This window comes from Onychostoma macrolepis, chromosome 03, assembly GCF_012432095.1.
Source record: "Onychostoma macrolepis isolate SWU-2019 chromosome 03, ASM1243209v1, whole genome shotgun sequence".
Taxonomy (NCBI): Eukaryota; Metazoa; Chordata; class Actinopteri; order Cypriniformes; family Cyprinidae; genus Onychostoma; species Onychostoma macrolepis.
In genome coordinates this window covers 33,285,629-33,297,743 of record NC_081157.1, presented here as the reverse complement: position 1 = coordinate 33,297,743, position 12,115 = coordinate 33,285,629, and the positions used below count along the sequence as shown (strand labels likewise).

At 39.7% G+C, this 12,115-nt stretch overlaps 1 protein-coding gene across 6 annotated transcripts in view; it reads left to right on the top strand.

The window, feature by feature from the left end:
• prkcbb (protein kinase C, beta b) overlaps positions 1 to 12,115 on the top strand; it is a 155,317-nt gene that overhangs the window by 98,043 nt on the left and 45,159 nt on the right. For all 6 annotated transcript variants that reach the window (XM_058769639.1, XM_058769638.1, XM_058769640.1 and 3 more), the window contains 2 exons: positions 367 to 507; positions 8,210 to 8,383. In XM_058769639.1, the coding sequence (XP_058625622.1) occupies positions 367 to 507; positions 8,210 to 8,383 (315 nt within the window). The remainder of the gene's footprint in view (positions 1 to 366; positions 508 to 8,209; positions 8,384 to 12,115) is intronic.

The window sequence follows — 12,115 nt, the reverse complement described above, 5'->3', positions numbered from 1 at the left end:
ATTGCCCCTGGGGCAGTAGCCTTTCAAAAGGTATACCTTTGTACCTTATTTACCCTTAATAGGGTGCATATTAGTACTTTAAATATCCATGTTAGTATGTAACATGTACATATTAGTACCTAAATGGTGCATATTAGTGCTTTTTGAAAGGGTACCACCCCAGCGACATTTTTTCTTTGAGAGTGTAGGTTTCTGTGATTTTGATTTTAGAAGTAGGGGAAAGAAAATATCATTTAGCTCAAGATAAAAACAATAGAAGTCAACTGAAAGTCACCACCGTGCAAGAAAAACAAATGTCTGTGTCTCTGTTGTCTCTGACCCCACTCTAACACAAGCTTATTGTTTCTTTTTGCTCTTTCCCAACAGAGAGCTAAAATTGGTCCCAGCAAAACAGACGGCTCTTCCTCCAACGCCATCTCCAAATTTGACAGCAATGGCAACCGGGACCGCATGAAACTGTCCGACTTCAATTTTCTCATGGTGTTGGGCAAGGGTAGCTTTGGAAAGGTAACTCTCGCCGTCTTCTTTTGCTCTGTGTGTGTCTCTCTCTGTGTGTCTCAGGTAGGCTCACTGGTGCTTCGAGCAGCAGGTAATCTCGAGCTGTGAGGTCACTCTAAACAACTAAGATTACTGGAACGCAGGCTAAAAGACAGCGAGAGGGGAAATAGGAGGGTGAGTGGGCTCATGTTCCAGCTGCTGCCAGTTGCCATGGCAACAGGAATTTAAAATGATATTGATATGTTGAGGTGCAGTGCTAGACCTCTGTCAGCATCATTAGCTGAGACTGTTTGATGTCGTCCACATCATGACAAACAAAATGTCAGGCTCACTGTTGCATCTGATGGACTGATCTGTCCAGTTCACTGCTGCACCTTCATTCTCGACCAAACGCCATACACAGATCTCTACGTGACTCTGAGGTTCTCTGCATAGACTCGTAGACTCGTGTTCAGATAGCAAAGTCAGTGCTGAAGTCAGCTGGAACTTGTAGTCTGAAAAAAATTGTGATTGTTTTCCAGTAAAAATCTGCAGAACATTAAAATTGTTTTTGGATAAAAAGATATGATAGAGCTTGTTTTCTTACCTCATTCCGGTGCTCCAGAATGCAACTAAACAGAAGTGGTTGTTGTAGGCAACAATAAGCATAGCGTGAAAAAAAAAACTATTATAAGCAGTTTTTTCTAATGAGGCAGTCAAAAAGATTCAAGAATTAGTGTTAAACTCACCCGTGAGTTAGCAGTCAGTGAACCGTCACTACTGACTCTCTTTGAACCGTCAGTGATTTCTCAGTTTGTTTGAAAATGAACAAGAAACCTTTAAGAAAAGGCTTTATTTATTGATTTATTTATTTATTTTGTCACAAGCCATACAATTGGTAGATTTTTTTTAAAGGATAAAATGTAAAGTTTTCTTTAAGGATAAAAAAGTAAGGTTTAAAGTCTGCATGAAATGAAAATATTTATTCTGAATGCGTGTTTATTGATAACATTGTGGATTTTTGAGGTTGTATTGTTGAATCAAAATGTCATTACTCGATCTTGTTACTTATGTAACATTGACACTTTAGAAAAGACAATTTTGCCAATTGATGACTAAGGAAAATTTAATTTAAAGGGATAGTTCACCTAAAAAATTACAATATCTTTACTGACCCTCAAGTTGTTCCAAAACTATATGAGTTTCTTTCTTCTGTTGAACAAAAGATATTTTGAAGATTGTTGGTATCCAAACTGTTGACTTCCATATTATGGAAGAAAATCCTGTGGAAGTCAATGGTTACTCTCAGCTGTTTGGTAACAAACATTCTTCAAAATATCTTGTGTTCAACAGAAGAAAGTAACTCATACAGGTTTGGAACAAATGTAAGGTGAGTAAACAATGACAACATTTTCATTTTTGGCTGAACTAAATCAGGTCATAGTATCTTACACAATTTTGCTTCTCATGTATTCATCTTGTTTTTAAAGAAATAGCTCACCGAAAAATTTTGTCATCGTTTACTCACCCTCATCATGTCATTCCAAACCAGTATGAGTTTCTTTCTTATGTTTTGTAAAAGAAAGGATATTTTGAAGAATGCTGGTAATCAAACAGCTGTTGGTCCCCATTGACTGCCATAGTATTATCTTTTTTTTCCATACTATGGAAGTCAATGTGGACCAACAACTGTTTGGTCCTGCAAAATTCTTCAAAACATCTTCTTTTGTGTTCAACATAAGAAAGAAACTTTTATTGGTTTGGAACGACAGAATGTTGTCAAAACTGTCATTTTTGAGTTAACTATTCCTTTAACAATGTTGAGAGACTTTTACTGAAATAAAGACAAAGAGTAAATAGGGGACTGGCGGCACTCTGTCAAAAACACTGTAGATTCCATGATGCTGAGCCTTCAGCAGAGGGAGCTTCAAAAGCTGACAGATGTGCACTTTCACAAGTCCAGTTGTGTGATTTTGGGTTTGATGCAGATCTCACAGTTGGAGACATGATCATTGATCAGATTCTGTCCTTGAATATGCTGATCCTGGAGCAGTTCTCATCCAGGGCCCAGCAGATACTTTTGTGCGGCTGCACTAGCTGACAATGTCCTTGAGACTTTGGAGCACTGTGTGCAGTCGTGTACCTTTTGTTTGATGTGCGTTTTTCTAAACAGGTATGCAGCGGTAATGAATGCGTTGGAATGGATATGACCTGCTTGCTATGCTGCCAGAGTAGTGTGTGTGTGTGTGTGTGTGTGTGTTAGGGTGTAGAGCCTGTGAGGAGCAGATGGTGTCCTCTGTAATGTTGAAGTGTATCGCTTCTCTTTTCCCATCGCCAGTCACAAAGGTGTCCATCTGGGGCTGCCTTTACACTGAAATAACTCTGCTCATTTCAATATGTGCATTTATTTTCAAGAGAGAGCTAAAAGGCAGACTCAGACTGTCCGTAAAGTTTCTTCAAGCATTACTTTTCCTCTGTCAGGTTTTTCTCTGTGACCTTGACGCCGAATGAGGGAAGGTATTTGAGAGATGCTTTCACACACTGATGAAGCGCTATTGGTTTGGTGACAAGAAATGCCGTGGCTGTGTCAGGCATATTGGATTGGGTTTAAATTCATCACACACGCATAAGTGTTGGGGAGCTAATTTGAATCTGTAGCTTTCCAAACTACAAGATACACATAAATAGTTATGCTACAGTCAAGCTACTCCTTCCACAACCTGAAAACCATCAAATTGCTGTATCTAAAAAAACGATAAAATGCCAATCAAATTGGTAAATACGTTTTTTGAATTGGTTTATTTACATGGACAGATTCTCTGCAAAGAACATTTTCTGGCGCTACATATGTGAGAGAGAGGATATTTTAGGAGAGCATGTTTGTTTACTGCCTTGGCGTGCTACGCTGCTACTTGTTGAAAAAAGTAGCTTGTTATTGGAAAAGCTACATAGTTTTGAAAATGGTTATGCTACTGAAAAATGTTTTACTTCATTTGCATAAGGATGTAATGTACTGTATTAAGTCAGGCACCACAGTGTGAAACTCAAAGCGTGAAATGTTGCTACTCTGAAAGCTTTTATTTGTTTTCCTTTTAATGGTATTGATTGAGATCAGTGTTTGATTTCATTTGTCTACAGGTGCATCTCAATAAATTAGAATGTCATGGAAAAGTTCATTTATTTCAGTAATTCAACTCAAATTGTGAAACTCGTGTATTAAATAAATTCAATGCACACAGACTGAAGTAGTTTAAGTCTTTGGTTCTTTTAATTGTGATGATTTTGGCTCACATTTAACAAAAACCCACCAATTCACTATCTCAACAAATTAGAATATGGTGACATGCCAATCAGCTAATCAACTCAAAACGCCTGCAAAGGTTTCCTGAGCCTTCAAAATGGTCTCAGTTTGGTTCACTAGGCTACACGATCATGGGGAAGACTGCTGATCTGACAGTTGTCCAGAAGACAATGTAGGATCAGAACGAGTCAGACAAATTTAATATTCGATCAGAACATCGAAACATGAGGAGCCGAAATTCCAGCGAAGCCCAACAGGACATCATAAATCTGTCCATGGTACTCTGGCGCCATGAGTCTGGAGCAAGCCTAACCAACAAGCCTCTTTCACAGAACAGCTCGCAACATTAAGACAAAAAGAATACTTATTGATAAGTACAATGCCGGAAGGAGATCGTCAAATCTCAACAAATTAGAATACTTCATAAGACCAATAAAAAAAAACATTTTTTAGTGAATTGTTGGCCTTCTGGAAAGTATGTTTATTTACTGTATATGTACTCAATACTTGGTAGGGGCTCCTTTTGCTTTAATTACTGCCTCAATTCGGCGTGGCATGGAGGTGATCAGTTTGTGGCACTGCTGAGGTGGTGTGGAAGCCCAGGTTTCTTTGACAGTGGCCTTCAGCTCATCTGCATTTTTTGGTCTCTTGTTTCTCATTTTCCTCTTGACAATACCCCGTAGATTCTCTATGGGGTTCAGGTCTGGTGAGTTTGCTGGCCAGTCAAGCACACCAACACGGTCATTGGTCATTTAACCAACTGTTGGTGCTTTTGGCAGTGTGGGCAGGTGCCAAATCCTGCTGGTAAATGAAATCAGCATTTTTAAAAAGCTGGTCAACAGAAGGAAGCATGAAGTGCTACAAAATTTCTTGGTAAATGGGTGCAGTGACTTTGGTTTTCAAAAAACACAATGGACCAACACCAGCAGATGACATTGCACCCCAAATCATCACTGACTGTGGAAACTTAACACTGGACTTCAAGCAACTTGGGCTATGAGCTTCTCCACCCTTCCTCCAGACTCTAGGACCTTGGTTTCCTAATGAAATACAAAACTTGCTCTCATCTGAAAAGAGGACTTTGGACCACTGGGCAACAGTCCAGCTCTTCTCCTTAGCCCAGGTAAGACGCCTCTGATGTTGTCTGTGGTTCAGGAGTGGCTTAACAAGAGGAATGCGACAACTGTAGCCAAATTCCTTGACACATTTGTGTGTGGTGGCTCTTGATTTCTTGACCCCAGCCTCAGTCCATTCCTTGTGAAGTTCACCCAAATTCTTGAATCGATTTTGCTTGACAGTCCTCATAAGGCTGCGATTCTCTCGGTTGGTTGTGCATCTTTTTCTTCCACACTTTTTCCTTCCACTCAACTTTCTGTTAACATGCTTGGATACAGCACTCTGTGAACAGCCAGCTTCTTTGGCAATGAATGTTTGTGGCTTACCCTCCTTGTGAAGGGTGTCAGTGATTGTTGTAGGGTTTAATATGTAAATAATTTAAGTTAGCTCAAAGGGAATCATTTATGTTTTTATAGGGAATTTGAACAGAATCACTGTTTGAGGCTGATCACCGAGTCGGCCAGCGATTCACTGAACGAGCCGTATAACATTAATTCTGCACTGGATATCAAAATCCAAAATATAGTGAAAACACTATTAATAAGCACAGTAACAAGATCAGCAGATTAAGACATTAACTTGTAAGCACAAAACACAAGATACTTCTCTTTTCAATATAAATAAGACTTTATTTATATAAACCTAAGACATAAACTAATCTAACACATGAACACACTCATTCACACATTGCAGAAAGAGAGAAAGGATGAGTTTAGAGAATGAGAATATGTGCTATTGCATAGACTTGAACAACCATCAGTCACTTAATTAACCCTTGCATTGAGTTTCTCAATGAGGCTAAAATTTATTAACCCTTTGTGTTACAGGGATTCCCTTTTGTCCTCGTCGTCATTGCAGGAAAAGGGGTTTCCCAAGTGCTGATTGGCTGGAAGTTCAGTAGTCGTTGAAGTGATGTCTTGGGCGTTGGCTGAGGATGCGGAGTTGGTCTGGTTGAAGTTTTGAGGCGGTCACAGGCTCGAGTTGAACTCGGAGACAAGGTGTGGCGGCAAAACTTAAACTGAGAACACGAAACTCGCAACGGAAAATAAACTAAAATAAAAGAAAGAAAGGGTGTAACGCGATTAGGTGGTTTTTCTTCTCATCGTGGTGTTAAGTAGCAACTGGCCTGTAGACCAGAGCACGCTCAAAGAGCGCTAAAAAGCAGCGTCAAAACGCAGTGGCAAAAAAACAGAAGAGAGAAGGGCGAGCAGGGAGACAAGAAGGGGGAGAAGGGAAGATTTGATGGTGTCCTGAGTTTTTAAACTCGGCTTCTGGACACATCCCATTTGGTGTCTTGACCAATTAGATAGGCTATTTTCTTAGCTAGGGGTGTTCCTTCCATCATAAATCAGCATGTTATCAGTCACATGGTCCGAATTTTACACACTCTTGCAAAGTATACTTTTGGATGTGATTTCTGTAACCAGAATATGATACATTTGACAAAGAATCAATTGGAAGAAACGTTTCAAGCTAGAATTGTCAAACTCATACATACCAAACACGAATAAACCTTAAAGTCATTCAATAGTTATTAAAAAGACATACATAATATGTGCTTAAAACATGAGAGTCTAATGTGTGGTTACATACTTAATATAGTGTTATGCCTAGCAATGTCCTTTTAGGATGATTTTATGTGCATATGAAAAAGAAAGTCTCTGTGTAGTTCTATGAAGGACATAGGGACATGTTCGGTGAAGACCAGAGAGAGGTTAAAAGGTCTCCTAAAGAATTTCAGTCTCAGTCTTTGTCTTGTGGGGAAAAAGTCAATCTAAGGAAGCTCGTGATTTCCAGCGTTGAACGCATGTGATGGCCATCTCTTTGACCATCAGTCTTGATTACTTGTCCCAAATTTGACGATCTCCTTCCAGCATTGTACTTATCAATAAGTATTCTTTTTGTCTTAATGTTGCGAGCTGTTCTGTGAAAGAGGCTTGTTGGTTAGGCTTGCTCCAGACTCATGGCGCCAGAGTACCATGGACAGATTTATGATGTCCTGTTGGGCTTCGCTGGAATTTCGGCTCCTCATGTTTCGATGTTCTGATCGAATCTTAAATTTGTCTGACTCGTTCTGATCCTACATTGTCTTCTGGACAACTGTCAGATCAGCAGTCTTCCCCATGATCGTGTAGCCTAGTGAACCAAACTGAGACCATTTTGAAGGCTCAGGAAACCTTTGCAGGCGTTTTGAGTTGATTAGCTGATTGGCATGTCACCATATTCTAATTTGTTGAGATAGTGAATTGGTGGGTTTTTGGTAAATGTGAGCCAAAATTATCACAATTAAAAGAACCAAAGACTTAAACTACTTCAGTCTGTGTGCATTGAATTTATTTAATACACGAGTTTCACAATTTGGGTTGAATTACTGAAATAAATGAACTTTTCCACGACATTCTAATTAATTGAGATGCACCTGTAGGTCATCTGTTTATATGGTAACAGATGTTTTACCAGACGTTTCAATATGAGATTACAAAATACAATATTACATTGTAGCTTAGCTTTAGTTTTAGTATTTATGTTAATTGACATTATTTAAATTTAGTGATGTTAGCGTTTAATTTTACTTTTTCATTCTGTTCTGATTGTTTTAATGTTATCTATCTGGCAAGTTTTATTTACCATGTAACATTTTTTTTCTTTCTTGCTCATTTTGGATTAATAAAAATGTATGTGGGTTAAATTCTATTTATATCAAAATGTTTATGCATTTAAATTAAAATGTTTATACTTTTTAATGTTTATGATATTAATCTCTTGCTTTTTTTATTGAATTTTCCTTCATTTCTGTTGCTCTTTGACTCAGTGCAGTCTTTCTCTCTACTTTTTTCTTCCATCCCTCTCTCTCTGGTTGTCTCTTCTCTTTAGTATATGTGCCTTCAGGCTCAATCCTAAAAATGAGCACAATTAAAATCTGCCTTCCCATCACTCAAGATTTCCTTCACCGTGCCATTGTGCCACACTCAAATCTGCTCCTTATTGTCTTCACATGTGTGAGAGAGCTTCATCTCCTGTCTGTCATTTCTCTTCGTCTTTGTATATCATTTGTGCCTCAACTGCAGCTACTGTATGTTCTCTGGCCTAACACGCTCTAAACGTGCTGAGAATGAGTGTAAACGCTGCTATATTGATCTGCAGTCAAAGGCCAGCGTCTCTTCTGCTAATAAATGAAGCTCATGCGCTGTGTTACAGTTTGCTCATCTCCTCCTGCTTGCTCGCTCAAATGCTTCAGTTATATGTTTGGGTGCATAGCTCTGAACATCCCTGCTACCTTCACGCACTCTCTCTCTCTCTGTTTGTCTGTCTTAGGTGATGTTGGCCGAGAGAAAGGGAGGTGAAGAGCTGTTTGCCATAAAGATCCTGAAGAAGGACGTGGTGATCCAGGATGATGATGTTGAATGCACTATGGTGGAGAAGAGAGTGTTGGCCTTGGAAGGAAAACCACCCTTCCTCACTCAACTGCACTCCTGCTTCCAGACCATGGTACTGCAGCTTCTCATCTCATCTCATCTCATCTCTTCTGCTGTCATCTCATTTCATGTCTTAGATTCATCTCATGACGTCTCTTTTGCTCTCCTTTCTTCATCTTCTTGTCTCGTTTTGTCTCTCATTTTGTCGTCTCATCTCATCTAGTTCATTGTGTCTAATCTCCTGTTGTCTATTCAGTTCTCATCTCACCTTGTCCTCTCTCTTGCTGCTCTCCTCATCAGCTTTTCATCTCTCCTCCTTCTCTTTTCTTCTCCTTTTCATTTTTCTTCGCCTCTTCTGCTCTCATCCCATTTCATGTTGTCCATTTTGTTCTTCTCTCTCTCATGTAGACGTGTCTCGTCTCATCTTATCTCATCTCATGTCATCTCTTTTGCTTTCCTCTCCTCATCTTCTTTTCTTGTTTTCTCCCTTCTCTCCTCTTCTGTTATCCTCTCATCTGGTCATTCTTCTCCTCGTCTCTTTTTCATCTCATATTATCTCCTCTCTTTTGTTCGTCCTTACCACATCTTCTCATCTCTTCTCCTCTCTTCCTTTCATAGCGTCTCTTCACCTCTCCTTTTCATCTCAACTCATCTCCTTTTTGCTCCTCTCTTCTCTTTCTTTTCTCAACGTATATCCTCCAACATAAGCTGAAGCATGGGCACACATGTCACTATGTATTCTTTCATTTTGCAGCACATGACCAAACACACACACACACAAACTCACACACAGACACACACACTTGGAATCCATCCCTCCCCATCCCCCACATGCTGCTTAGAGACTGCAGTCATTTGTACATCGACAAGAATGGTGTTTGTGTGTGTGTGTGTGTGTGTGTGTGTGTGGTCATGTGAATGTGACATGCTCACAGGGGGGGCAGCGCGCCACACACTCATCTGTGGCCGCAGCAGAACTGTGACAGGCAGCATCGCCGTCTCTCAACATCCTACTGAGCACCGCATGAGCCCCTGTCACCAACAGCAAGATAGCGAGAGACAGAGAAATTGAGACAGGAAGCGAGAGTCAAAGGATAGAGAGGACTGAGTCAGTAACCGAGGAGACTCTGGGGGAGGAAAAGATTGTGACGTCACTCGGCCGAAGCTCTTTTATGCCTTGTTTTTCTGGAACTGCATTGGATCTCAAACGAAGCTACGTCACTAAATCATCTCCTCCTTCGCACACACGTTCGTTAAGAGCAAATAAAGCCTGCGAGATATTCGAGCGGGGTGTTGGGAGGGGATTTCTTTATGGAGGGGGATCAGTCACAGGAGGTATTTGACAGCCAAACAGCTGCAGTCATGTAGATTATCCTCAAGCCTATAATGGGGAGTTAGTCAGATGTGTGTGTGAGTATGTGTGTGTGTGTGTATGAGGTTGTGTATGCTGATGTGTTGTAGTTGTGGGGGTTTAGGTAGTTGGTGTGTAGTGGAGTGAGGTAAAGACTCTTTCCCGCCGCCCGCCCTCTTTCCTTCCTGACAGTGATGGGACCTCCTTTAAGCACTGCTGCCTAGCAGTCCGTCTCCCCCTTGCACTCTTCATCACTTTCAGTCTCTTAATCCTCCCTGACTCTAATTCCCCTGACCATCACACACACACACCACTGCAGGAAATTACACCACCCGCAACTGATGCAAAATAAGCCTCATCATTACAGGAAGAAAGCCAATAAAATGGAGCCCAGGGAAAATGTGGCTGAAACTTGCAGATATGAAGACGTCCGGCGTGTTTTGATCTTTGGATTTTGGCCCTGGGATTTGTCTCGTGTATTAGTGTGTTGATATGCAGTTTTGTGTGTGTGTGTGTGTGTGTGTGTGTGTGTGTGTGTGTGTGTGGATTTGTTAAAAATATATTATAGGCTTGTGTCGCTAAAAGTAAATATTCTTGCAAGGGTTTGAGTGACAGTAAATGTAATACACAAATCCATAGGCATTTCATAAAATCTTACTGTTAATGTCAGTACATCAATACTCAGAATTATACAGTATTTGGATAAATATATGAATAGATGGAAATATAAATGAATTGTCTGAGCTAGTTCCTTTAAGTGAATCAAAAATATACAACAGTATATAACAATATACAATGTCAATTGTTGTCTGTTTCCTGAATTGTTTATTTCACTAAAACAGACTAATTCTGTCAAGTTCCCAAACGAATGACTCCTATAAGCTGATTGTTTTTTATTAAACCAAAAATATGCAACATGCCCGTTGTAGTCCAAGTCCCGGACAATTGACCCTTACAAGCTGAATCTTTTTTATTAAATCAAAAACATACAAGATATCTGTAAGATTCTTTTTCCCCCAAGTGAATCAGAATCATATAGCATGACTAATTCTATCTAATTCCCAGTTCTCTATAGTGATTCAGTGAATTCAGTGCAAACGGTTTAATCCAATTGTCAGTAAATTAATCTTTTAAAGATCTTTTTAAGTTCTTTTTTTAGTGAATCAAAAATATAGTATACAGTATACAAAATACAGAATATACAAGATGAGTCCTCTGCACAATCTGACTTTGTTGCAACCTAGAATTAAACTGCTGGTCTCGCCTGGCCAGAGGAGAACGGCACACCGTTTCCCTGTTTAATACTGTAAAGCTGCTTTGACACAATCTGCATTGTAATAAGCGCTATACAAATAACAGTGACTTGACTTGACTTGACCATGTGTCCAGTATTGTCCAGTTTCTGGACAAATAAGCTGGTTCTTTTTAGTAAATCAGAAATATAGAGCAAAACTAATTCTAGCAATTTCCAAATTAATGACTCCAATAAGCCGGTTATTTTTAGTGAATCAAAAACTTTAAGTGAAATGTTAAATCCAGTTCCTGAGTGAATTACATTTAGAAACAGATTCTTTTTAGACAATCACAAACAGAATGCTCCGCAGTTACTGATTTACCATAAATTACATTTCATGAGTTCACCTGCCCATCTATTCCTGATGGTTAATGTTAAACAAACTTGGCTTGCTGTCCTTAATTGAGGCTTGAACCCGAGGCTCGGCTTGAGCGCCGAGTTCAACCCCCCAATTGACCATTCACAAATAGCTTGATTGACAGGCGATCTGACCAATTAGAACGCGGATATTATGTGCCACCGCTGCCATCTTGCCCGACAGCTATGGCCTGTGTCCATAGAAATACATGTTAAAACGGGTAAAAATAGATAGACTAAATTGAAACTTCAAACTTTTCAATATAACTAAATATAAAAATGTGCAGAGGGTTAAGCTGTGCTGTTGTTGGCTGCCACAGTAACGGCAATAAACTAAGGTATTCCTTTAAAGTACTTGTTTTGCATACAAGAAAATCTGTCATGTCCGGAGCTGTATGACTCGTAGTGCTTAGGTTAAATAATATGTTAAATAATAAAATAACATGTTAAAACTTGTGCTCTTATCATTCTGTGGACAAAATCCTGTGAACTTCGCCCTGCTCGGCAGCTGTATATGCACATGTGCGCTCATCTGTTTTCAATGCTGGTTTACCGCGTCGCTTCATGTCACTTTCCCACTCAGTAAACTACGACAGGTCCTTTACTGCAAAAAGAGGGTCACTGCGACACTCCAAAGTGATATAACTGTGGTGCTATGTACTTTTTTAAAAAACATTTTCATAGGTTTCATGTTAGATTGTTGGCTCGGAAAATATGTAAATGTACATGCCCAGTAGCCACAGCTGTATCCCTTCCAGCCTTAACCACAGATCAGAACTTTGGTGGACTTAAACTTGAAAAAT